Source organism: Fusarium solani, assembly GCF_023522795.1.
Source record: "Fusarium solani strain SB1 chromosome Unknown bctg00000001, whole genome shotgun sequence".
Lineage (NCBI taxonomy): Eukaryota > Fungi > Ascomycota > Sordariomycetes > Hypocreales > Nectriaceae > Fusarium > Fusarium solani.
In genome coordinates, this window is record NW_027072156.1 from 3155551 (window position 1) to 3178838 (window position 23288).

Below are 23288 nucleotides of genomic sequence, written 5' to 3' on the forward strand. Positions count from 1 at the left end.
GTGAAAACTCGCGAAGGGTATCAAGAGTGAGTATACGCAGCAAATCCAGACCCCCATCCAATCAATAGATCCTTTCAACGCCTGCTGCTTGCCAGAATTCTTACAACAAAAGAACTCCAAAAAATGATCGCAAAAGGCTGGCCAAATCCGCCCCTTAGTACATGTGTTTGTTTCCATTACTTCATTTATCCATGCTTCATGGACGCCGTTCATCAACTTGAATCCCATTGTCCTCCTCCTCAATGCATCCAGCCTCATCGCTCCAGAACCTTCGGTGAGCTCGGAGCTCCAGTCCGAATTCTGCGTCCTGGGGATCGGCAAATGTGTAGTCGTTGTCCGGGGACCCCAGGGGAGCCGCCTGAGTCTCTTCCGGGTTGCCCAGCAAATACTCCTTATCCACCGGGCTCTCTTCCTCAGGGGGTGTCGGGACTGCTGAGCCTGTGCTTGGACTTTCGCCTGTCGCACTCATGCCCCCTTCGCTAGAGACGATCGAGTAAGATCTTGACCAAGATCTTGATACTCTGGTGCTAGGATCAAAGGAAGATCCAACCAGGCGAGTCGCCCCCAGAGATATGGTACTAGCCCTCTTCGGGTTCAGAGTTGGGTTTGACATCCGACGCGTCTGTGCCCGCTTGGCCTCGAATGATTTCAGCGCAAGCCCACCGAACGCCTTAGAAAAGTCTTCTTCGCCGTCACTAAACAGGAAGCCTTCTCCTGAATCGTTTCGACCGTCTTCTCCCGCTTCAAAGAGCAGTCGGTTCCTTTCCAGAACCTGTTGCTGCGTTTGCACTGAGTCTTCCCATCCATCCCTCAGCTGCTGCGCAAGAGGGAGACTGATGCTCGGGGGAACCTTGTCATGCCGCAGCCTAGACATCATCGACTGTCTGCGTGCTGTGGAAGTGGCAGCAGCCACAGCGTTGTCGACCGATTTTTGAATAGTCTGGGCGAGATCGCGGTCCGAAAATGCTGAGAAATAACGGATCGTCGTGCTATCGCTAAGATGCTTCACGAGATGCCTGAAATTAGAGAGATTAAAGTCATTGCCCTCACAGTCGAGACTGTGGAGCGTCTTGTTGGCAGAGATGGCCTCTGCTAGATCACCAATATTAACGTTCAACATCTGACTTCGTACACGAAGGTGTTCAAGCCGGGTGTTAGATCGAAGACCGCTCAAGGCCTTGGAGAAGCGTCGGCCGAGGCGACCCTCGTCCAACTTGGCGTCAAAGCCCGAGAGGTCAAGGAATCTAATGGTGTTGTTGTTGGAGAAGAGGTCTGAGAGCGCCTTGCAAGTTGTCTCGCTGGCCGAGTCGGGGGTGGCTGTGCCAGCCAGGCTGAGACACTCGATCGTTGTGTTGACCGTGAGCGCTTTCAATAGCTTGATGTAGTTCGTCTCCAAAGCGAACTCTACCATTTGGATGAATAGACCCCATGGGCCAAAATCCTCAGTGATGACTGCGCACATGTCATCGATACCCTCATCTAGGCGATTGCCATTGATGTAAAGTGTTATTTGTCTGGCAGGGCCCATAGCATAGAACATTTGGGCTATTTGAGCCCCTGTTAGGCCGCATTTACTCAGGCGAAGCACTCGCAAGTTGTCCGAACTGGGTGAAGCCAGGTACCCAGTCAAGATGTCAACTGTTGGAGCATTGAGCTATGGCGTGTTAGTCTTGATTAAAACTGGTAGATGGGGCATCTACTCACTGCAATACCAGACAAGTCAAGCTCCTCCAGGGCCCAAGTGTGCAAGGCCGATTCGTCAAACAAGGGAACATCTAGCGGGATGCGGGTGTTTCCGGCAATGTTGAGCTTCTTGATGACCTGGAGTTGGCTGAGCGCGTCGTAAATAATCTCGAATTTGACAGTGCCTTGGTTTTCGGAGGTGTCGATGTGGTGTAGGCTGGTGCCTTGGCCTGCGATACCAGTCCACAGAGTTGTAAGACCCTCATCACCGAGCCCGCAATTTGCCAGATCGAGCTTTCTCATGTAAACATCTTCGAGGACGAGGAGATTGGCTAGTGAAGGGTTAGTAAATAGTCAGGGGTAGCCGACAGGAAGAGTAACTAACATAGCTCCTCAACATCGGCCGGGGCAAGGAGGTTGCCGGCCATGGTGATGCTGTGACAGAGGCAAGCCTGGCGCCTCAACAACATGAGGATTGGGCGCAGAACTTCTGAGCTGACTCTTCGAGCACCCTCATGATCTTTGGAGCGTCGAGTCGTGCTTTGAGAGCCCAGGATGTTCCTCAGGTCCATGCTACGAATAGACTCGGACGAGAAAGCCAGAGCGTGCATCTCCTGACTAAGGACGGATGCTTGCATCAAAAGATCGTAGTGCTCTTCCGAGATTTTGATTCCTGTGCAAGTTAGCTAATTGTGCACGCCACGAGAGGGTGTGGGCTGTACCATTCAGAGACGTGTACGCGATGGCATCTCCAAAGTGAGAATAATCCTTCTTGCCAGCAAGACCAGACAAGTCGATGTTGCGGAAAGAGAGCTCCTTGAAGTAGCTGTTGTAACGCAAAGCTCGGAAAAGCGCAAGCAGCTGTAGTGTAGAGTAGGGCTGTCCACTTGAAGGCAACAAGCGGAAGGCGGGTTGAGATGGTGTGTTCCATTCAATAGTCCATCGAGGAACCTGAACTTTGAATGCAGCGCAGTACGCGTGCAAGCTTCGCTCCAGCCCGCCCAAGTCGTTGCCCGAGGTCAGTGAGAGCGGTGGGGGAAGCCCCTTGATGTCAAAAATTGCCTTTTGCAAATGCTGCGGCCACATGGGCTTGAGTTCTCGGTCTACCTTGGTCATGGCTTCAATGACTCGTCGATAGTGAACGCTGGCGAGCTCGAGTCTGCTCTCGCGGCCGAGGGGAAGTCTGAGCAACGTTAGTACACCAGGGGTTTAACGAGGACAAGGCCTGCAGTGACTTACCGAAAGCTCATGACAAATCTCTGTTCGTGCGACGCAACGGATGCTCGGAAGCGGATGAGTGAAACTGTGCCAAAGGACTGAACCTTCACACGCAGGTCACCGGGGGTGGTTGCATAATCTGCCTTGAGAACCTCGAGGAAGTACAGCATGCATGGTCCGATGACAATGTAAAACGAGGGACCGTCCACAAAGTGCTGAGACTCCTCGGCCGAGTTGGTCTTTTGGGGCGCCCCAATTGTGCGCTTGACAACGGGAAAAGTCAGGATCTTAGAGAGACTGTTGTTCGCGTCAGGCTCCGTGGTCTCGACGATGTGGTTGATTCTGGCCTTGAGGTTGCCGGGGATCAATGATGGAGGTGGTGATCGTCTGAGGTTCATCCTGCAGGCCCTCTGGATGCTGGCTAGCCAGTCGTCACGGTCCTTGGGAAGCATGAAGAACAGATGTGCCTTGGAGTATGCCAGCTTGGGCCACTGAGCAAACCACCAGACTTCGATGCCGAACCGAGGGCTTGAACCTTCCTCATTGAATACAGCAACGATGGAACGTAGAGGAATCTCCATACGGACATCTGCTGCTGAGGACTTACCGCCGGCAGAATAGGGGGAGCCGCCAGGCTTCAACATGCCGTCCCCCTGATCCAGCTGCGGGAAGACAGCCCTTGCGGCCTCGGCACTCCCAAACTTGACCAAACAGGCGTCGGTGAGAACGAGGTATTCGGCGCGTGCCTTGAGGAGTGTGATATCGGTCTTAAGGGGACCATATTGGGCAACCTCCATGGACGAATAAGGCACTTCGGGGGGCATTGAGGAGAATTCGGGGGCGGATGCGCTCATGGGCGATACGCTCGAGACTCGGCGGTGAATTCTATCGATCATGGATCCGGAGCCGGAGTGGTTCTTTTGGAGACGGCGCGTAGAGGTCGAGTTTCGAGAAGGGCTCTGGGACATGGATTCCATGGACGAGTTGCTTAGGGAGCGGAGGGCCTTGGAGAAGACGCGAGGTTTCTTGCCGTCGCCATTCTCAGACTCCTTTTTTCCATTGTGAGGGATCGGGACAGGGGGCGTCGTGCGCAGAGTTGGGAGAGTCCTCCTCTTCCACTTTTCGGCATTCATTGTGATGAGGTCGCGATCGTCGGCGGTTTTGCGTCAAGACCCAGTTCTTTTGGGGTTTCCCAGATCAGCAAAGATGGAGAAGCAGATTGAGGATCAGTGGATGCCTCGCATGCCGCCAAAAAAGACAGGATCTATCAGGAACTTGATCAGGCTGGATATGGGTAGGGCGTCTTCTGGGAGGCGTCTCCTGGGGTGAAGAGATGTGACGCCGTGGAGCAAAGATGAGAACGGCGCGGAGACTGCGCAACAGGCAGGGTCACCTCGACGTCAAATTGTCTCAGTCCTCGGCTACTATGTCTTGGAAGTTTGTCAAATCAAGCCAAGAACTCCCCCCGCATGCGTGCGTGGTCGTTGAAGCGGGATGCGGAACGCGAATGTGGAAGCGTTGGCTGGTGTCAACGCCTGTGGTTGAACAATTTTTGGGGTTGGGTAGGACCAAAGCGTGCAATAGAAAAGCCGAGTGACGCGTGGGCGCAGGCTATGAATAGCAGCTCTCGTCTCTCGGCCGAGGGGAGGAGAGAGAGATTCCTAACTCACAGTCACGCAAGGAAAGGAGCGAGAGCGAGATGTGGATTGCACGAAGCAGAGGGCGCAGAATAGGAAGATCACGGTGCGAGCTGGGCTGAGTGAAGGTCGAGGGAAGAAGGATCGGCGCCAAAGGGAATGGCTTTGACGGGATGTGCGTGCGATAGATGTGACTCGGATATTGGATTGGATTGGATTGGGGATGACGTCGTTTGGAGGTTAAGGCCCAAAGAGTTGCCCCAGGAGCATGTGAGGACCAGGTCACGTCTCAGGCATGCTGATAGCTGCCAGGCACGGGGAATTGGAGGGGGCAGAGCGATGCCCAGCAACGCAAGCAGTTGAGATGAGTGAGCGATACGGGGCCCGGGCAACGAAGCTTTCGAAACGCCAGCGGGAGGCTTCACGATACGAGGTGCCTAGATAGAGTATCCGGTGGCCCCGGGGAACGACGGAGGGAGGCTGTGGTGGTCTTTGATGAGGAACGAGAGACGGATTCAGGCCGAGCCTGGGAAAAGACGAGGGTGGAAGGAGAGGGTTGGGGAGACAGCAAACACCACCGGTGGTGATTTGTGCCTTGGAGTTGATCGGCTTCGAGGGTGTACTAGGGTTTATCCAAGGAAAATGGGGTAAAGAGAAAGAAACAAGAGCCCGAACATGGAAGAGTAGAGAAAAGTCGATGGTGTGAGGCAAGCACACACGGGCAGACTGAAGGTGTCGTCGTCATAATGCTGCGCCGGGTCACAGTGGAGATGGGCCCCCGACCACCCCTGGAAGCTTTGTGCATTGCAGTAGCCCGTCTGCTAACGAGCCCGCACTAACGCCCTGAGGAGCAGCGGGCTATGGCTCCCCACGCGGCCGACGGGCCCCAAAACAAGTTGGCCCAGCGAGCCGCCCAGAACAGGAAACCCTGGTAAGACCCGGCGTCGACAGCCAGCACAAACGAGGACTAACGTGTGTCAGATCTCGATCATTGGGAGAGGCCAATTGAATGAACCAACCCAAGGATACGGCCTTGTTGCTCGGAGGCTACTGGTCAGTTACCTGTAAGCTGCTCTGATCTGAGGTCTCAACCCTCTCTTGCGCCAATAGCCAGGGGCCCCAGCAACCAACATGGCGTGGTCCAAGGTTTCTTGGACTGAGACCCTCTCAGATGGATGGGATGGGATGGCTTTTTTCCTCCTCTGGAGAGCGCCTTTTCCGTTTCGCATGCTACCTCGCTGACAGCTCGTGACAGAAGGCCGTGATGATGCCGAAACCCATCATGCTTTCGGAGTGGCCTCTCGACTCGTTGACTCCCGCGGCCAATCACCAGGTGCGCGGGGTAAAATTACTGTACCCTGGCCCCATCGACTTCTTTGTCCTTTTCAGCCGCCCACGTCGACTAGCCCACGTTGTTCTGACTGCGCTGCTGCTTGCGCTCCATGGCTGATGAACCTAGGACAGCTGAAGCTCGGAGCATGGCCTCCTCCACTCTGGCCCAACGCTCCAGGCGCCAAGGAGCTGGAGCATTGGTAGGTTCCAGGCCCACGATTTTTTCTGCTGCAGTAGCCGCGAGATTCAGCACGGGGAGCTGCGAGTATTCGTAAGTCGGTGGATCACGCTCGGTGGAAAAGATGCACCGCATGCGCGGTACGCAGTATGTACGCACCACGGTACTGCATACAGAGCCCCGTGCCCTCCGGCCCCTGCTGGGACTGGAGACTGGATCTGATCCTTCTGTATAAACATCGTATTGTTGATCTCGTGTCGTGCTGTGGCTTGCCCGTTCTGCTTCTGTCGTCCTCGACCTTCTGGATCTCGTGCATGAGCTTCCCACCCCCGGGCCATGGATCGATCTGCCGTACGAGAAGTCAAGCCAGTCATTCGCAAAGCTCGGCAGCCGTTGAGATACCGTCACCAAACAAAGCCACCCGCTAAAATGGTCCACGGCGATAGCGCATCCCCCTTGAGACAAGCCTCCAGATGGCATGGGCGCTTCGAGACCTGAACCCCCCCTTCCATTTCCCCCCATCATCTCTCGCCTTCGGACAATTATTTGCGTCATTGGAGATCTTGACCGACTCGACATGGTAAAAACCTCGCCATCCGCGCCTGACAATGTGCCATCACTCGGACGGGACATAGGACCCATGCCCGCGCGGGCGGGCGTGGCATCTGGTGGTGAAACCGTGATATCCGCCAACAAACAATTGGCAGAACCGCCGCAGCGCAGTCTGCAGTCGGCGAGCCCGTGAGAAGGAAGGGACCCGGGGTCATGGTCGTATCCGCCATGGATGCTTCCTGGCCATTGTTTGCCTTGGCTCTGCGCCTCTGGCCCCTCAGAGACCCTCAGTGACCCTCTGGACAGGGGGCAGCTGAACACGAACAGACGAGCCACTCGGAGACTTGAGATGCGATCCTGCTGCACCCAGCTCCGCTTATTAACGTGCTCACTCACCTCACCATCAATGTACATTCTCCTTGATATAAGACTGTAGCTCCGGCGTGGTGTTGACTGGGCGATTGTTGATGACTGATGGCCAATTTGCTCTTCTAACAACTGTCATCTTAAAGCCAACTCCCCTGACAAGGTTTGTAGATGCTGGGCTCTCAGCACACTTGACATTTTGGGTTCAAGGTGATGGAATGAGAAGGACCATCAGGACCACAGGTTGCCGCATTTTCCGTGACGGATTTTTCGGATAGTTTCGCATTGTACCTGGTAAACAGTCCCTTCGATACGAGGAATGTCATGGATGCTTGTCAGGCGGAACTATCTGTCAACTTCTTGGCATAAGTTGTGCAATTCTCGGCCCCTATGTCTAATCTTCTTCCTATAGCAGCAATGAACAGTAAGCAGCCATCCTATAACATATAAAGATCCTCGCAGCTCCAAGTAGAGGTTAAAAGCAGTGGCCCAAAGGACCTAAAATGGACTACATGATAACCATGCTGCAAGAGGAAGTGTCTCGTTTCTGGTGGCTGTCAGTATTATGAGCGTCTCTCGGTTGCATGATGAACCCAATCAGAGGCTGACATCAACTTCAGCTTCTATGAAGAAGTTCGATGATGAGCTTGATCTAAGTAACATGAGACTCCCAATTAAGAGCCAAGTATACATAATCTAGCGAGAAGTGTGAGACATGGCAGAACGGCTTGTAGAAAAAGCGCGTGGACTGCAAGCCACGATCTCCAAAATAGGTGTTGCACAGAAAGATGTCGAACATGTCTATCATGGGGCATACTCAAAGAAATATCCGATTACTTCCGGTTCTCAAGTTTGCGTGAGGTGGCCAAGGTCATCGTTATCACTCCTGTCCTTATGTCGGGTTGTTCAAGTTGGACAAGATCTAGGAGCACTAGGGGCCTCATATTCAGTGCCAGTGTGGTCGTTGGCCCGCAAATTCCACAAGACAATATTCTTGGTGTTATAGATCAAGGGCCATCGCCGATTTGTGTTCCGAATATTGGCATAGGTAGGTAGGTAGGTTCCCCCATTGCGTTCTTGTAGTAGCACACACATGCCTGTGGGCATTGCCATTGGTGTTATCGGCATTGCAATGTCAAGTTACCAACAACGAGCCTTGCAGAATCATATTTAACACCAGGGTTAAGGGTCAGATATGTTATGAATGACCATGAAGAATGAATAGCTTTCTCAATTGGCACTTATCGAAGCAACGCCTGGAGTGATTCCGTGCCCCAAATTGTAAAAGCATCCATGTCGCGACTAGTACCATCAAAACTGAGTTATCAAGCCAACAGTCGGCATCTATACCTTTTGCGTCAACAAAGAATGCTTCTCGGATGTTTCGGCGAATACTCATGGTCGAGTTCAAAGTGGATTGGGCTGCGAACTGATATGATGTGACATGTGGTCTGACGACATCAGCCAGAAGAACCGCATACCCAAATCGACTTTACCTGCAGGAATTGTATCATGGGCGCATTGATATGATCATGACACCACAGCTGTGGTGAGGCTTCGGGGGACTCGACATGGCTGCAATACCCTCCATTAAGCTGACCAACCTTGCCCGCATGTTTTGCAGTAGTGAGGTGATATGAGAGATGGTCGATAGTCACGAGCTCTCGCTTTTCTGCAGTGGAACCAGAAAGAGTCAGCGTGGTACCGTGAGTGATGTGAAGTGGATTATCAGTGAGTCAGTGGAAAAGATGTCTGGTGAGCAGGACGTATGGATCTCTAAGTGTGTTTCTTAAACACTCAATTCACCCTGAAATAACTTTGGGGCTTCTGGTATAAACTGAGACGATGTTACCGATACCAAGTGGCTAAGGTTAATAGTGTTACAAGCGATGCTGAGATATTATGCCATAGTGACTTTGGTGAGACGACGTTGTTGAAGCTGGTTTTTGGAGCCACTCGCAATGTTTAAGAACCCCAATGAGTCAGGTTGCATGAAATGGGAATGCAGTGGAACTCTAATGCTCATGGCATTTGTCGAGTCAAGGCGTGAAGGCGCCTGCGTGATAGCTCGGCATTGCAAGACCGAGTTTCCGCATGTCGGTAGAAGAAGGGACAGCAATTCCGCTTCCGTCTCGACTGGAGCAGACCCGTGGGGTGGTACTTGGGCAGCCACCGAAAGAACTCGAGGTCGGTCATAAGGATCTTAGTGAGCATTTATTCGACGGATATTGGACAATGAGGAGTGGGAGATCTGCTATGGATCTTGATTGATAAAGACCCTCGGAAGGAATCTCCTAATAGGGTCATGTCCCAAGTTGCTGACTTACATTCTGCATATCACGGGATCCATCAGATTGAAGATTCCAAAGGAGCCCCAATTAACAAGGATGGTGCTCTGAACATGTTGAAGAACTTTAGCTGTCGGTTTGTAATTTATCTTCTTGGCAAACTCCGGTCGAGTCACTCTTGTCATGTCGAGCAAAAGTGCAAAAAGCAACAACTCTTCTCTTATATAACCCCAGCTCAACAATTCGAAATCCCCTCTTACTTGCCGACTTATTTCCCCTCGGCTCCAAGCTCTTCCCTCGGAACCAAGCTCAAACCGGCAACAAAAGGAGATCCGATTCCGCAGCTTTAGAGAAGAAAAATACCCCACCTTCCCATAGTCTGGGGTACCGTACCGGCGATTCCTTCCATCCGCTCTCAACACGGCATCGTCTCCCGCAAATACCGTCCCCACCTTCGTCACCGCCTTCCAGAAGCAGAAGACCTACCCGGGGCGATTCGGGGGTCACTCGGGCGCCGGTCTTCGGTTTCCAACGGTGGGAAGGCCACCATTTTTAAATCAAGGACAGCTTCCCCTCTTCAAAGCCAGGTTTGCCTTGTCGAGACCTCTTCCGCAATCCCCTCCCCCTCCCTCTCCTCCAGCTAGAGACCTCGTCGCGAGGTTTCAATTGCTCCCTCCTAGTTGAGAGCATCGAATCGCAAAAAAATCGGTGTGTGTTGGGTGTAGCTACGCGCGCACCAAAGCCAGCAGTCGCCATGTCTTCCGGCGACAACTCGCTCTTCGCGAGGCACTACATCGACTATGTCTACATGCCCGGCCTGCTCCTCATCGTCGGAACCCTTATCGTCAAGAAGGAGTGGACGCCCTACGCCGCCCTCCTCGCCGTCGCATTTGGCGCCTACAACTTCCTCGCCTTTCGTGAGCTTTTCCCTGTCCCCAAAACTTTTTCTCACCTTCCCCGCTCTTGGGTGAAGCTTGTCGATGTCGTCAGCTAACCAATCGCAGAGGTGAAGAAGGTCCTCAAGCCTGATGTCTTCCAGGAGTTCGAGCTCGAGGAGAAGACCATCATCTCGCACAATGTCGCCATGTAAGTTTTTGGCTGCCGACGCAATTGACGACTCAATTGCCTTGCGCCACGAAATGCGCCCCCGCGCTGACAGCTCGACGATAGCTACCGCTTCAAGCTCCCCAGCCCCAAGCACATCCTCGGCCTCCCCATCGGCCAACACATCTCCATCGGCGCCCCCTGTGTCCAGCCCGATGGTTCTACCAAGGAGATTGTCCGCTCTTACACCCCCATCTCTGGTGACCACCAGCCCGGCTACTTCGACCTTCTGATCAAGTCGTACCCCCAGGGCAACATCTCCAAGCACATGGCCTCGCTCGTCGTCGGCCAGAGCATCCGCGTCCGTGGCCCCAAGGGCGCCTTCGTCTACACCCCCAACATGGTCCGTCACTTCGGTATGGTCGCTGGTGGCACTGGAATCACCCCTATGCTCCAGGTCATCCGGGCTATCATCCGAGGCCGCGCTGCCGGAGACAAGACCGAGGTCGACCTTATCTTTGCCAACGTCTCGCCCCAGGATATCCTCCTCAAGGAAGACCTCGACTCTCTTGCCGCCGAGGATGCCGGTATCCGCATCCACTACGTCCTCGATAAGCCTCCGGAGGGCTGGACTGGTGGTGTCGGCTATGTCACCGCCGACATGATCACCGTGGGTAACCCAATCTCTAGGCTCAAAGACCTGACTCGCTAACAATCAATCCTGCAGAAATGGCTCCCCAAGCCCGCCGACGATGTCAAGATCCTCCTCTGTGGACCTCCTCCCATGATTAGCGGTCTCAAGAAGGCCGCAGAGAGCCTTGGCTTCAAGAAGGCCCGCCCCGTCAGCAAGCTCGAGGACCAGATCTTTGCCTTTTAAGCGCATCGATCTACCAACCCAGGCTTGACCATCCGCCCAGGGTTCCCATCAGCATTAACCCGTAGAGGGATAGTCGTCTATCGGCAATCTCACACTTAGAAACAAGAGAGAGGGGGCGGACGGGATGCATGTACCTCTGACAAGCAAGCCGAGATAGGCTGGAGCACTGTCATGTCATAGCAAAATGATGAGGAATATGTTGACGCAAGGAAACGAAATGTAGATTCACATTAGTTATATACCAAGACTTGATTGGCGTTGACGGAGTCTGTTTCAAGACGACCTCCCCAGGCAAGGCAAGACAAGACAAGATAAGACATCACATCAGCAATTGCAAGCACGCTTTCCATTGTCCCCAGCCCCAACTCGTCTAGCATTATGATATAGTACAAATAGCATAGTCCCAAACTGCACTGCACTGTAAAACCCCCCAATATTTTGTGTTAGGGTTTGGTAGGTAAAGATCACATTCTGAGCACCCAACTTCTCTTGCCCCTTATTCCTCGTCATCGTCCGCATCCGCCATGCTCGTGTCTGCGCGACGAGGCTCTTCATCCTCATCGCCAGACGCACTCTTGGCTGGAGCGGGGGCCTCCTCTTCCTCCTCGTCATCACTCTCGACGACACGCCCACGACGGGCTCGTTTGTGCTGTTGGCGCGGAGCGAGCTCCTCATCGTCGTCGTCATCGCCGGCCCCCTGGTTGGCCTCCTCGTCAACATCCATCTTGTCGTCGTCGACGGCCCTTTCATCTGCCTCTGATAGAGGTGTCTCCTCTCTTTCCATATTTCTTTCAGCACGTTCGAGCGCGTCGTCGTCGTCGTCTGAATCATCACTGTTATACACCAACTCCTGGCTCTTGTACTTCTGGGACTCCTTCTTCCCAAGACGGAGACGCTTTTTGGGCTGAGTCTCCTCCTCTTCTGATTCGTCATCTTGACGGTCTCCCTTCTTCTTCTTCTTTCCTCCTGATCGCTTCGGCTTGCTCTCGCCGGAAGCTCGGGGTGCAGTCTTGCGCTTCCGCTTGATCTTTTCTCCCGTTTCGCTGTCCGTCGTCATCTCAGCCTCCATGCGAGCGCGCTCCTCTTCGGCTCGCTTCTCAGCCTGCAGTCTGTCTCGCGCAGCGATGGCTTCGCGCTCCTTCTTGATCTTGTCTTGTCGCTCCTTCTCCTCTTCGAGCACCTTTTGGCGTTCTTCTTCACGGCGCTTAAGCTCCAATTCTCGCTGGGCCTTGGCTGCTTGGATCTTCTCCTTGTTCTTCTCCTCCCACTCCTTTTGCTTCCCGATGGCTCGCTCCAGTTGCTTACGCAGTGTGTTGCGGGCCATGTTGGCACGCTGTTCGACATCGTGCTTGGGATAAGGAGTCTGAGGGTGAGTGGCAATCTCATCCAGGGATGTGATGGCAGCCTCAAGCCCTTCGGCGGCATTCTCAAGCTGCTCTGCTGAGCGCTTGTTCTCCGGCAGGCCCTGAATCATCGTGACGAGTTGAATCTGCACAAAGGCAACGTTGAACTTGTAGTGAACCTGCTCGGGAGCAACTTCAAGAGCCTGTATTCCAAGATCAGTATGACAACGATTTGCATTGATGATGTAAAAACGTACCTTCTGAGCGCATTCGAGCGCCTTGTTGTATGCATCGACGTCGCGCTCCGTTCGGCCACGGTTCAGCCAAGTTCGTCCCAGGCAAGCGAGGATCACAGGGTCATTAGCCTTGCCATCTCGCGAGAGGGCGATCTCGTAGTGCTCGATAGCCTTGGAGTACTGCCTCAGCTCGGCATAGATGTGACCCAAGTTGACATATAGGTGCGAATCCCTAAGGGTTTCCCGGACCTTGTTAAAGATGCCGAGTGCGGACTTGTAGTCCTTCTTGTCCTCCACAAGGGCAATGGCGATACCCTGTGCGGCATATGCGTTCTTTGGATCCAGGGACAGAGCCTTCTCAAAGAACTCAACAGCCTTGCCGTACGTTGCACTCCTCTTTTGCTTCTCTGATTCAGACTCGCGGCGCATCTCTCGGGCTTGAATCAGGTACAGGTTGCCCATTCCCACCAGAGCATGCCGGTCATGCTTGTCGTAGTTTTGAAGAGTGTGCTTGTAGTGGCGGAACTCCGGGTCCTCGACGATATTGGAAGGGCGTTTCCTTGAGTGCACTCTGCCGAGATACCAACCATAGAGGGCACGAACCTCGAGGTCGGTGTTATTCTCCTGGTACAACTTGGCAACAGCATCAGGACCTTCCTTGTTGGGGTTCTTCCTGAGCTTGATGTAGGCTAGTCGCGCGCGGGCATCCGTGTAGTCGTCGTGACGGGCCAAAAGTCCTTCATAAACCTCGACAGCCTTGTCCGTAAGTCCTCGTGACTCGTAGCTTCTGGCGAGGTTGAAGCTGATGGTGGACACAAGAGCATCCGTGTCCATGTCAGGGTCCTTCTCGCCAATCTTGATGCAAGCGCCCAAAGCAGCCTCAAACATATCACTGGCGAGCTCGTGTTTCTCGGCTTGCGAGTGGAAGCAACCAATGTTGTTCAGCAGTTGGGGAGGCAAAGACTTGCGAAGGGCAGCCTTGATCTCGGCCTCGTCTGTGACATCTTCCGGGCGCTCTGAAGGAGGGACCTGGTCCAGCTCAAGCTGCTCCACCTGTTGCAAGCACTGCAGGGCCTTGTCAGGGTGATCTGTCTCGTACAGGCGTGCTAGATTCAGTAGGACTGATGCATCTGGCGCAAGTGTCTTCTTTGGGTCCTTCCATGCATTTCGGGCACCTTCAAGAAGAGTGATGGCCTTCTTGAGCTCGGCAGATTTATCTTCCTTGCTGTCGCTAACCTGGTTGGCGAAAACTTCCTCGGCATACAGAGTACCCAGAAGAATCATGGCTTCATGGTTCTTTGACTGCTGAATCATCTTCTCCAGGCGGAGCTTGGCTTCTCCAAGGTCGTTCTTCAAGACTGACAGTTGCGCAACTCCAAACTTGGCGGGAAGGTAACCGGTCTCTGTTCCTCCTCGCGCATCATCGGCACGACGGTAGTAATCGGTGGCACGCTCGGTGTTGCCGCTATAATGCTCCTTTCTGGCCAGAAGATACCAGCCATCACTGGCAATGGCGTTGACGTCCGTGTACTGGATGGCCTTGTGTGCGAGCTTGTCGGCATTGTCCCATGCCTTTCTCGACAGGAAGTAGTTTGCAAAGGTAGAGCAGGTCAGAGGAAGGTCCTTGTCGAGCTTGAAGGACTTTTGTGTGTACTCGGTCATGGCCTTCTTGTAGAGTTTGAGGAATTCATCGCTGTTAACGGGAACATGGCCGCTGGCGTCAAGATAGTACAATCCGAGGAGGATGTTGGCCACCTTGGAATTGGGGTTGATCTCAAGGCATCGCTCCCATGCCATCTTCGCGTCATCCTTGAAGCCAAGCTGCCAGAAGCAACAGCCAATGCCGATTCGAGGATCCGGGTCAACCAAATCCGGCATCTTGTGCAAAACATCTTGGTAAATCGCAAGCGAGTCGGGGTACTTGTGCATAGAAAACAGGGCCCGCGCTTTTCCCATCAAAGCCAGCATATTCTTTCCCTGCGAGACTCTGAGAGCATCGTCAAAAGACTTGACGGCAGTCTTCAAGAGCTCATGCTTTTCTGAACCAATACCACCAGCGGTCTTGGACGGGGCTTGCAGCGACGCTCTCAAGAGCAATAGAACACCTCTAGCGAGGAAAATGGGTGGGAATGATGGGTTCAGTCGGGCGGCGTCGTTCAGAGAAGATGTCGCGAGCTGGAGGTAGTACTCCTTGGTCTTGGCTTCGGATACTCGAGTGCCGTCGGGTGCAACTCGAGGCGCCTCTCGACTCTTCCACAGATACATCCAGCACAGACAGCAGATCATGCTAACCTTATCACGCGGGTTTGTGCTGTTGCTCTGGATGGCGCTTCCGCCTCGGAGGAGCATCTCGATGGCATGGTCGATCTTGTGTTGTTTGGCATATGCCAGAGCGACCGTCATCCAGTATGTCTTGGCGGCGCGTTCGTTTTCGAAAAGGGTACAGAGCTCGGTAGGATCATCGACCAGGTCCTCGAGATCGATCTCGACGGCTTCGTCCTCTTGGTCGCCTTGCACGGGGATGTCGATGGCAGAAGGGATATCGGTGAATCGAGTGCTGACTGGGCCAGCAGGGGCATCGCCGTTGACACCATTCGCGGTGCCATTCTGTTGCGTGGCCATGATTATCGAAAGAGTGGGAGGATGAAAAGGTGCTGTGTTCGTTGTGAAGCGAAAGCTTTCGGTGGAGGAACGCGTCGCTCAGAGCAGCTAGCAATGCGCCTCGAATCCAGGGACGATCAGCGCATCGGACGGTTCAGAAATCAGAGAGCATAATCAATCGCAAGAATCGAGGGAGTAGTTGCGTGACTTGAGGCTGCGCTGGCGACCAGAGGGCGGAAAGATGATGGTCGCGCAAGACGTTTGTCGTGTTAGTTTTGTTGCATCGCAACTGAAGCGAGAGAGAAACTGAGAACCTTGAGTTGCACCTCCGTGGCGGTACGTACTTGCGGGGCGGAAGGCGGCTCGCTGATTGGCCATTGGCAGACAGTGGCACTCAGCTGGGAAAGAGCCCCTGTGCAACACAGCTGCCTCTAGTTCCAACTTCAATCGTACATCCATTTCTACATGCACAAACCTTTGCGATAGCAAGTTGTGCCAAAATCCTGATATTTATTATCAATTCTACATTTTATGGCCTTGTTCTTTAATTTCTCTTAACAGCTACTAATCATGGACACGTTAGCGGACGTACATAGAAAAGTATACTCAGCACAACTCCTATTGCTCCAACTGCGCATAATCACAACCTCTGGAGTTTTCGTATCTTTCAGTGTAGAATATCCCAAGAACTTCCTTTATCAAGCTCAGACGTAGCCTAACTTTCCTTCAACGGTCTCAAGGTTACGTATCTTTTACTGAAAACTCCCCATTACCCGAGCTTAGTTGGTAGTCAGGGAGTTGTAGAGGACTACAGCCGCATGAAATAGACTACTACCACAAGAAAGGGTCGAAAGATATTCTCAGTACGCCTTGGCATAGATGATTTAATACTCTAATTCTATTTTATCTCGCTATTATGTCTCAATTCCCTTGCAACAGTCGGTACCAGAGTGTTTATACCCAGCAGTGCCCAGAGCGAGCTCAGTAGGCATCAGCTGGCAACCACCGTTCGTCAGTGGCAGCTTTCTTGAAGAGGTTCAAGCTTCTTCCTTCTCTCTTCTCGACCCTGTTCTCCTTTTTTCCCATTCCTTCCTCGTTTCCAACATCTCCCGCATATCGACAGACAGTTCCCCCTCGCCCCCGAATGCCCTAACAGTTCGTTAAACGCTTTCACATTCACAGCTTCACTTTCCTATCGCGACCATAACTATCTCAACAGGCTGCGTTTTCAGCAACAATGCCTCCAGCCGCCGGGGCGCGGGTCACGGCCTCACAGCATGTATCTCCCCTCGGTCCCCGCAATAACGAATGCTCAGGGTGGAAATGCTTGACAGAGGCAGAGCAGTGCGGGATCATTTCCAGCATAGCCATCACCTCGATTGTTCTCATTCTTGCTTACATGTACTACCTCGGCAGGATCACTTCAGCCCATCAAGAAATCGTACTTGCCCGTCGCCGTCGTCGTCGACGCAGAGCACGCCTTGCGAACATCTCGGTGTCACAACTACCCGCCGTTCCGCAATATCCGAGCCAGTCTCAGCAGGTTGTCTACCAGCCGGTGTTTTATAGTCTGGGTAGCACCCCGTTTTCACCTCCACGAGCTCAAGTACCTCCAGGGCCGCTTCCTCCCCAACCCGTTCCAATCATCTATCCAGCACCACCAATTCCACCTCGCTCAACCTACGTTGCTGTCCCCTACATTCAGCAAGGTCGTCCAGAAGGCCATCAAAGGAGCAATCCCCGAGGGCGACCTGTCCAGCGCCACCCGCCATCTGAATCCTCATACCCTTCACCTTCCCCATCCCAATCACAAGGGTTACCTCCTCGACAACCAACTTGGCGTCAGAGGCTCTGTCGAGCTTTCGGGCTCCCCGTGGGAAGAGCTTCAACGATAGCCAGTTCGGGTCCGGGAACTCCTGTTAGATCCCGGTCTGCCTCAGCAGGCGGTCGCGAAAACGCAAGACGCAGCTTGTCTACGTCCCAGCATGCTGAGCATAGTCACGTATCTCGCAAGAGCCAAGAATCTCGTCGGAGCCGCGGCCGCTCAGACAAGGCTCGTCACAGCAGCGACCATGATCGAGAGGATGAGCCGAGACCCGAGTCTCCTGACACCAATGTTGCAACAGTCCATAGTGACGATTATGAATTGGCTCCCGTCCCAGGACCAGTTTCTGGTGGACGTGATCCTGTCAGAGATGAGCAGTGGCCATTAACGACAATGCCCCAAGGCGAGGAAAAGAAGGGCTCCAGCAGCTTGAGCAGCGACATCTACTCAGATGGAAGGCAGAGCCTGCCGACAATTTCGTCGATTCGACCAGCTTTCGACATGAGAGTTAGGCCAGCTCATCTACCTGAAGAGTTAGGTGGAGGTTCTTACACGCCCGTGGCTCGACCAGGGACGCCGATTGTCAGTGAGGACAGGGAGATGCGGGCTAGTATGCATCGAAACCGCAGAGGTCGTGAAGACAGGAGGAAGCATTGGGAAAGGTGAGTAAAAGCTTCAGAGCCGACTTGGCGTATTCTAACTCCAAGCTCTAGGGTCGTCGACCCTAGCCAAATGACGGATGATGGTCCTGGACCTCTACCACCTCGACGTATCCACCAAGGAGGGGGAATTATTATGCAGTTTGACGAGAGGTAACAGCAGATGCTGTGAAACGGAGCAGTGCTCATGATCTTTGGAGAATGTTTGCTAATAGGTGAGTTGTGAGAGTCATTTTGGTTGTCAAGAGGGTTAGAATGAGAACCTCACATTGGAGGCCAGTCAGAGTCAGTTTGTTGGAGATTTTGTATAATAGCCCGCAGCTCCGAAGAATCATCTTGACCACGTTGTCTTTGTGGAAGCACAAGGGTGAATGGCTGGTCATGAATGCAGCTCGGCGTAGAGTTACGCAAGGTTCAAACAATGGACGTAGATGGAAAGCAATCACCAAGAACTACTTCATGAGAACTGGCATGAATCCCGTTGTATCTGATTGGCCGAGGGGAGTTGGGGACATCATCATCACACACACTTGACACGTCCCTGAACGATCCATGAAATGGATGGAACATTCAGGCGGCGACAGCGCTAATCCCAGTCTGCACTTGAACGGACCCACTACAGGTAGAACCACTTCCGGAGCTCTTGGGTGATGGCCTTGGCGCAGAGCCACCTCATCCCTCCCCCAATCCCCCAGCCCAGCCCGCCAGCCCCATTCAACGTCATCCTATCCCATTCATATCCGCCGACACCGCCGCCGCGACGCCTTTTCGCCCTCCATCGACTCCGCCTGTGAATGGCGTAGAATGGCTGCTCTCGTCTACATCACACTCTCTTGATCCCTCTGACGCACTGATTCAACCATCGCCTCGCTGCATTCTTACTTCGCAACCTATCCCAGCTGCCCCTCCCCCACTACCTATCTCTACCCTCGGCACGTCTGGAGCTTGCCACGACCCGACCTCTTTCTCCAGGCTCCAACTTAAAGACACCTCAGCTTGCGAAACACTGCACGTCTCCAGCTGTCGACGCGATTGCAGAGACAAACCGTCGCCATGTGGAACGACGAAGACAACAATCCATACGGCACTAGCTTTGACCGCCGGGATTCGCAATCGTCGTCTGTCAACCCGGCTTCCCCGACCACTCGTGATTGTGAGTATCTTCATACCGGTATCTCCAGCGCTGTCGCCTGTGGCACAAGATGGAATCTGTCGTTTTCGGCGATGGGGAGAACATGACTGACGCGTACATCGTGGTAGACCATAATTTCGAGCCTCCCCACACGCCAACTTCTGGCAGCGACGACGACCAACATGGTCAATTTAGCCATGGGGGAGCTCAAGCCGATAGTGACGAAGAGGTCTCGAGGGATGACGCCGGGCCCCGGCGCAAGCCTGGCGGCTACGACAGTCGAATCGAGCAGATCCTCTATGAGAACCCTGACCAGTCTATCTTGATTACCGAAGCAGGCAAGAGCCTTGAAAGTGGTGGCAGGTATATCGTATATACTATTCGCACCGGCGTACGCTCCCACTTGTTCCGCTCCCGTGCGCCGCTTCTGCTAACTTTCACTTCAAGGACCTGGAAGTGCGACGTCGATATTCGGAATTCGCCTCCCTGCGCGATGCCTTGACTCGTCTACACCCTACCCTCATTGTTCCCCCCATCCCCGAGAAGCACACAATGGCCGACTACGCCGCGAACCCAACAAATGCGAAGCAAGACCAGCAGATTATTGATCTGCGAAAGCGCATGCTTGCGGTCTTCTTGAACCGTTGCCGCCGGATGGACGCCATTAGAACTGACGGAGTCTGGTGGAGATTCCTCGATCCTAACGCCAGCTGGGTATGTTTAGGCCTCTATAGTTTGATCATCGTTGCTAATGTTAGAGCAGAATGAGGTTTTGCACTCACATCCCGTAGCATCCATCCCCAAGTCAGTCCTGAAGGCGCCCCCGCTCGATACTGCGAACCCAACTGCCGCCCATAACTTTCTACCCGTTCCAGCGGCATCGGCAAAGCTCAAGACGGTGGCTGGCGCCAACCACGACAACAGCTCTGGCCATATTCAAGCGGGACCTCATGCTTTTGGCCGATTTCCGCCTGAGGCGCATAACCTGAGCGAGCAGGAGCTGGACCCCTACTTCATCTCATATGAGTCGTCGATCAAAGAGCTCGAGCAGCTCCTGACTGGCCCCATGGAGAAGGTCAACCGTCGAACCCTGAGCCATCTTTCGTCACTGGCAGCCGATCTTTGCGAGCTCGGCTCCGTTTACAATGCATTCGCCGTTTCGGAGCAGGCTCCGTCTCTTGGGCCAGCCATCGAGCGCGTTGGTCAAGCCGCTGACCTCTCGTACATTGCGACAGAAGAGCTTTCAGGGTCTCTCGGCGCCAGCTTCGCAGAGCCGATGCGAGAGAATGCGCAGTTTGCGGGTGTCGTCCGGAGTGTGTTGAAATATCGCGTGCTCAAACGCGTCCAGCAGGATCTAACCACCGAGGAGCTGAACAAGAAGAGAGCACTGCTTGACCAGCTAGAGCGGAGCGAAGCCGAGGCCCGACGAATTGAAAACTACCTATCGAGCAGCCAACAAATCTCTCCGCCGCCAAAGCGATCGGCGAGTCTTAAGGAGCCCGCCTCTCACCAGCGACGGGATGGTGGTCAAGAAGACACGGAATCTATCGATTCCGACTTTCCTCCGACTCACGGCGATTTCCCATCATCTGCCCCCTCGGCAAGCCAGGGGCTGCCAGAAAGGAGCACCAGTGTGCCTTCTCACAAGAAGATGCCTAGTGGGAATTCAATAACGAACAAGATCTTTGGGCCCATCCGCCACGCAGTTCAGGGAGTTGTCGATGTCGACCCGGAGCGGACACGACGCGATTTGATCGGCAAGACAAGGGAGAGCATTGGTCAATTGGAGCAGGCTCAAGTCGCTTCGGAGCGCGATGTCAAGGAGGCCAGCGCTAGTGTTTTGCAAGACCTGAAGCGGTTCCAGAAGGACAAAGAGGAGGATTTGCGACGGTACATGGTAAGTTCTACCTGCATGCAAAGTAAGAGAGAGACAAGTACTGACGCCCAATAGCTCGCTTATGCGCAAAGCCAGATCGAATGGGCAAAGAAGAGCAAGCAGCAATGGGAAGAAGCTCGGGCAGAGGTGGAGAAGATTGAGGAGTCATAAGGGGACTGCTTCGTTATTGATAGTCGATGGAATAGCTTCAAAGGAGTCAAGAATGGGAGGAGGCAAAAGGACCTCGGACTAATTCGTGTGGACGATTCTTTTCACGATGGCGTTTATCAGGGGGTGTCGCGTGTAAAGTAGATGGCTCTTGACCTTGAACCGGGCCCAGCAACGGTCGCCTTTGGGCCATCTTGGGTAGAGCTGCATTCTATTGCCACATCCAGCAAGAGTTATGTTGTCGAAAGAAACCTCAGTATTTCCTACTTGGTGTTGAGAGATGGTGATCGGTTGGAGTGCTATTCATGAGTATTCCAATGACCAACCGCAAGAAGGATCATTCTGACCCAGGACAATATTGCGCAACTTTGAATCGACACAAACAAGACAGGTCCCATCATTTGACTCTAGGCTACAGCAATATCTCTAGGTAACCTTTGAAGGGATTCATAGCCCGTGGTCGACAGCCAGCAGCTCATGTGGATCCCAAAGAAGGTCTTGAATGCACCTCTAGAGGTGGGGAGCTACCTCCACGTGGCAGGCCAATGAGGGGCCGGCCCTTATCGATAGAAACACTCTGGTTTGCGACTCAGTTGCCTGTCGCAAGCTCATCCATGTTGAACCCTCCATTGACAAAGACTCTTAACCGTAAAAACACGTCTCTTAAGCGCCGCCCTTTAAAAGTATTCGAACTCACGAAACAATTCCACTCACATCACACATGGATATCATCGAAATCACGCTCAACTCAACATGAATCAACAAGATGGACCCATCACCTCCATCGCCGAGCCCGGCATCAAGGCCAACTTTGAGATGCGCAAGGAGCTGCGAAGCAAAGTCTCGGCACTTCTGGAGAGAAACTCGATGAGCTTCCCGGGCGCGCAGCCTGTGAGCTTCGCCAGACAGCATCTAGACGAACTCACCAGACAGGAGTGAGCACCCAACCCCAAAACTGGGCCGAGACGCGCCTCACGACAATTACTGACCCAATGGCGTTTAGTTACTACGTCTGCGAAAAGTCGGACGGCATCCGATATCTCCTCTATTCACATATCGATAACAACAACCAAGAAGCACACTACCTGATCGATCGCAAGAACGACTACTGGTTCATCCCCAACCGCAATCTTCACTTCCCCTCGAGAACGACCAAAGCGCATTCCACACTTCTACACTGGTCGATGGCGAGCTGGTCTGGGACAGTCTCCCTAGCGGCAAGAAGGAGCCCAGATTCCTCGTCTTTGACTGCCTGGCCATGGATGGGAACAAGCTTATGGATCGAACCCTCGACAAGCGGCTGGCCTACTTCAAAGAGCGACTATACACGCCATACAAGAGATTGTTTCAGGATTTTCCTGATGAGCTCCAGTTCCAACCCTTCTACGTCGAGATGAAGCCCTTCCAGCTGGCCTACGGCATAGAGATGATGTTCAAGCAGGTCCTGCCCAGCCTCAAGCACGGCAACGATGGCCTCATCTTCACTTGCCGCAACACGGCCTACAAGAACGGCACCGATCCCCACATCCTCAAGTGGAAGCCCCCGGAGGAGAACACGGTCGACTTTCGCCTGCGCCTGACGTTTCCCCTGGTGGAACCTGACGAGGAGGAGCGCAGCGAGGGCATCACCGAGCCGTTTGTCGACTATGACAGCGTCCCCAAGTCTGACCTATGGGTCTACCTCGGCGACAGCGGAGAACGATACGAGCGCTTCGCCCCGGTGTACATCACCGAAGAAGAGTGGGAGATTCTCAAGAGCCTGGGCGATCCTCTGAACAACCGCGTCGTCGAGTGCAACCTCGACGACCAAGGACGGTGGCGCATCGTTCGCTTCCGTGATGACAAGAGCGAGGCCAATCACACAAGTACGGTTAAGAGCGTCTTGGAGAGCATCAACGATCGCGTCACCGAGCAAGACCTGTACAAGGCTGCAGGCCGGATACGGGACAACTGGAAGGCCCGCGCCGCTCGGGAATCCCGGTGAGGCATCAAAAACGACTCGAGAAGCGCAAGGTTCGCTGGTGACTTCGATGAGACCCTTCATCAGGCCGATCGGCATTCATCTAGAGTATTAGATTTTGGATGTAGGGAATCGGGCACCTAAGATGCTTGGGCGAGAGAGCGCAGGGCTAGGGATGGCGTCCGCAAATGTTGATTTTCAAGGCTAGGGCGAGGCGTTGGACACGGTAATTGGAATATGGACTAGTATTGTTTCATCGCTTGCGTATTGTGTTTCTAATACAATTCGAGAGTACGTTTCTCATCTTTGCTTT

General features: G+C 53.6%; 5 protein-coding genes across 5 annotated transcripts; 3 read left to right on the forward strand and 2 right to left on the reverse strand.

Moving 5' to 3' along the window:
* Positions 1-196: 196 nt before the first annotated feature.
* MRS44_003095 (uncharacterized protein) lies at positions 197-4034 on the reverse strand (the record flags this gene model as incomplete). Its single annotated transcript, XM_065623089.1, has 5 exons — positions 197-1654; positions 1705-2015; positions 2069-2356; positions 2406-2866; positions 2923-4034. The coding sequence occupies 5 exons, from the start codon at positions 4032-4034 to the stop codon at positions 197-199; spliced, it is 3630 nt and encodes a 1209-aa protein (XP_065479161.1).
* A 5974-nt stretch (positions 4035-10008) lies between these two features.
* On the forward strand, positions 10009-11175 carry MRS44_003096 (uncharacterized protein; the record flags this gene model as incomplete). The annotated part of the gene is made up of 4 exons (XM_046268323.2): positions 10009-10171; positions 10259-10340; positions 10425-10968; positions 11026-11175. 4 exons carry the CDS (start codon positions 10009-10011, stop codon positions 11173-11175), a joined length of 939 nt encoding a protein of 312 aa, XP_046137206.1.
* A 496-nt stretch (positions 11176-11671) lies between these two features.
* On the reverse strand, positions 11672-15376 carry MRS44_003097 (uncharacterized protein; the record flags this gene model as incomplete). Its single annotated transcript, XM_046283874.2, has 2 exons — positions 11672-12721; positions 12776-15376. The coding sequence occupies 2 exons, from the start codon at positions 15374-15376 to the stop codon at positions 11672-11674; spliced, it is 3651 nt and encodes a 1216-aa protein (XP_046137207.1).
* A 1216-nt stretch (positions 15377-16592) lies between these two features.
* MRS44_003098 (uncharacterized protein) lies at positions 16593-21018 on the forward strand (the record flags this gene model as incomplete). The annotated part of the gene is made up of 11 exons (XM_065623090.1): positions 16593-16913; positions 16972-17228; positions 17279-17842; positions 17894-17992; positions 18271-18322; positions 18462-18775; positions 18835-18992; positions 19100-19362; positions 19419-19685; positions 19735-20868; positions 20923-21018. 11 exons carry the CDS (start codon positions 16593-16595, stop codon positions 21016-21018), a joined length of 3525 nt encoding a protein of 1174 aa, XP_065479162.1.
* A 750-nt stretch (positions 21019-21768) lies between these two features.
* Positions 21769-22999, forward strand: MRS44_003099 (uncharacterized protein; the record flags this gene model as incomplete). Its single annotated transcript, XM_065623091.1, has 2 exons — positions 21769-21950; positions 22090-22999. The coding sequence occupies 2 exons, from the start codon at positions 21769-21771 to the stop codon at positions 22997-22999; spliced, it is 1092 nt and encodes a 363-aa protein (XP_065479163.1).
* Between the last annotated feature and the right edge of the window lie 289 nt (positions 23000-23288).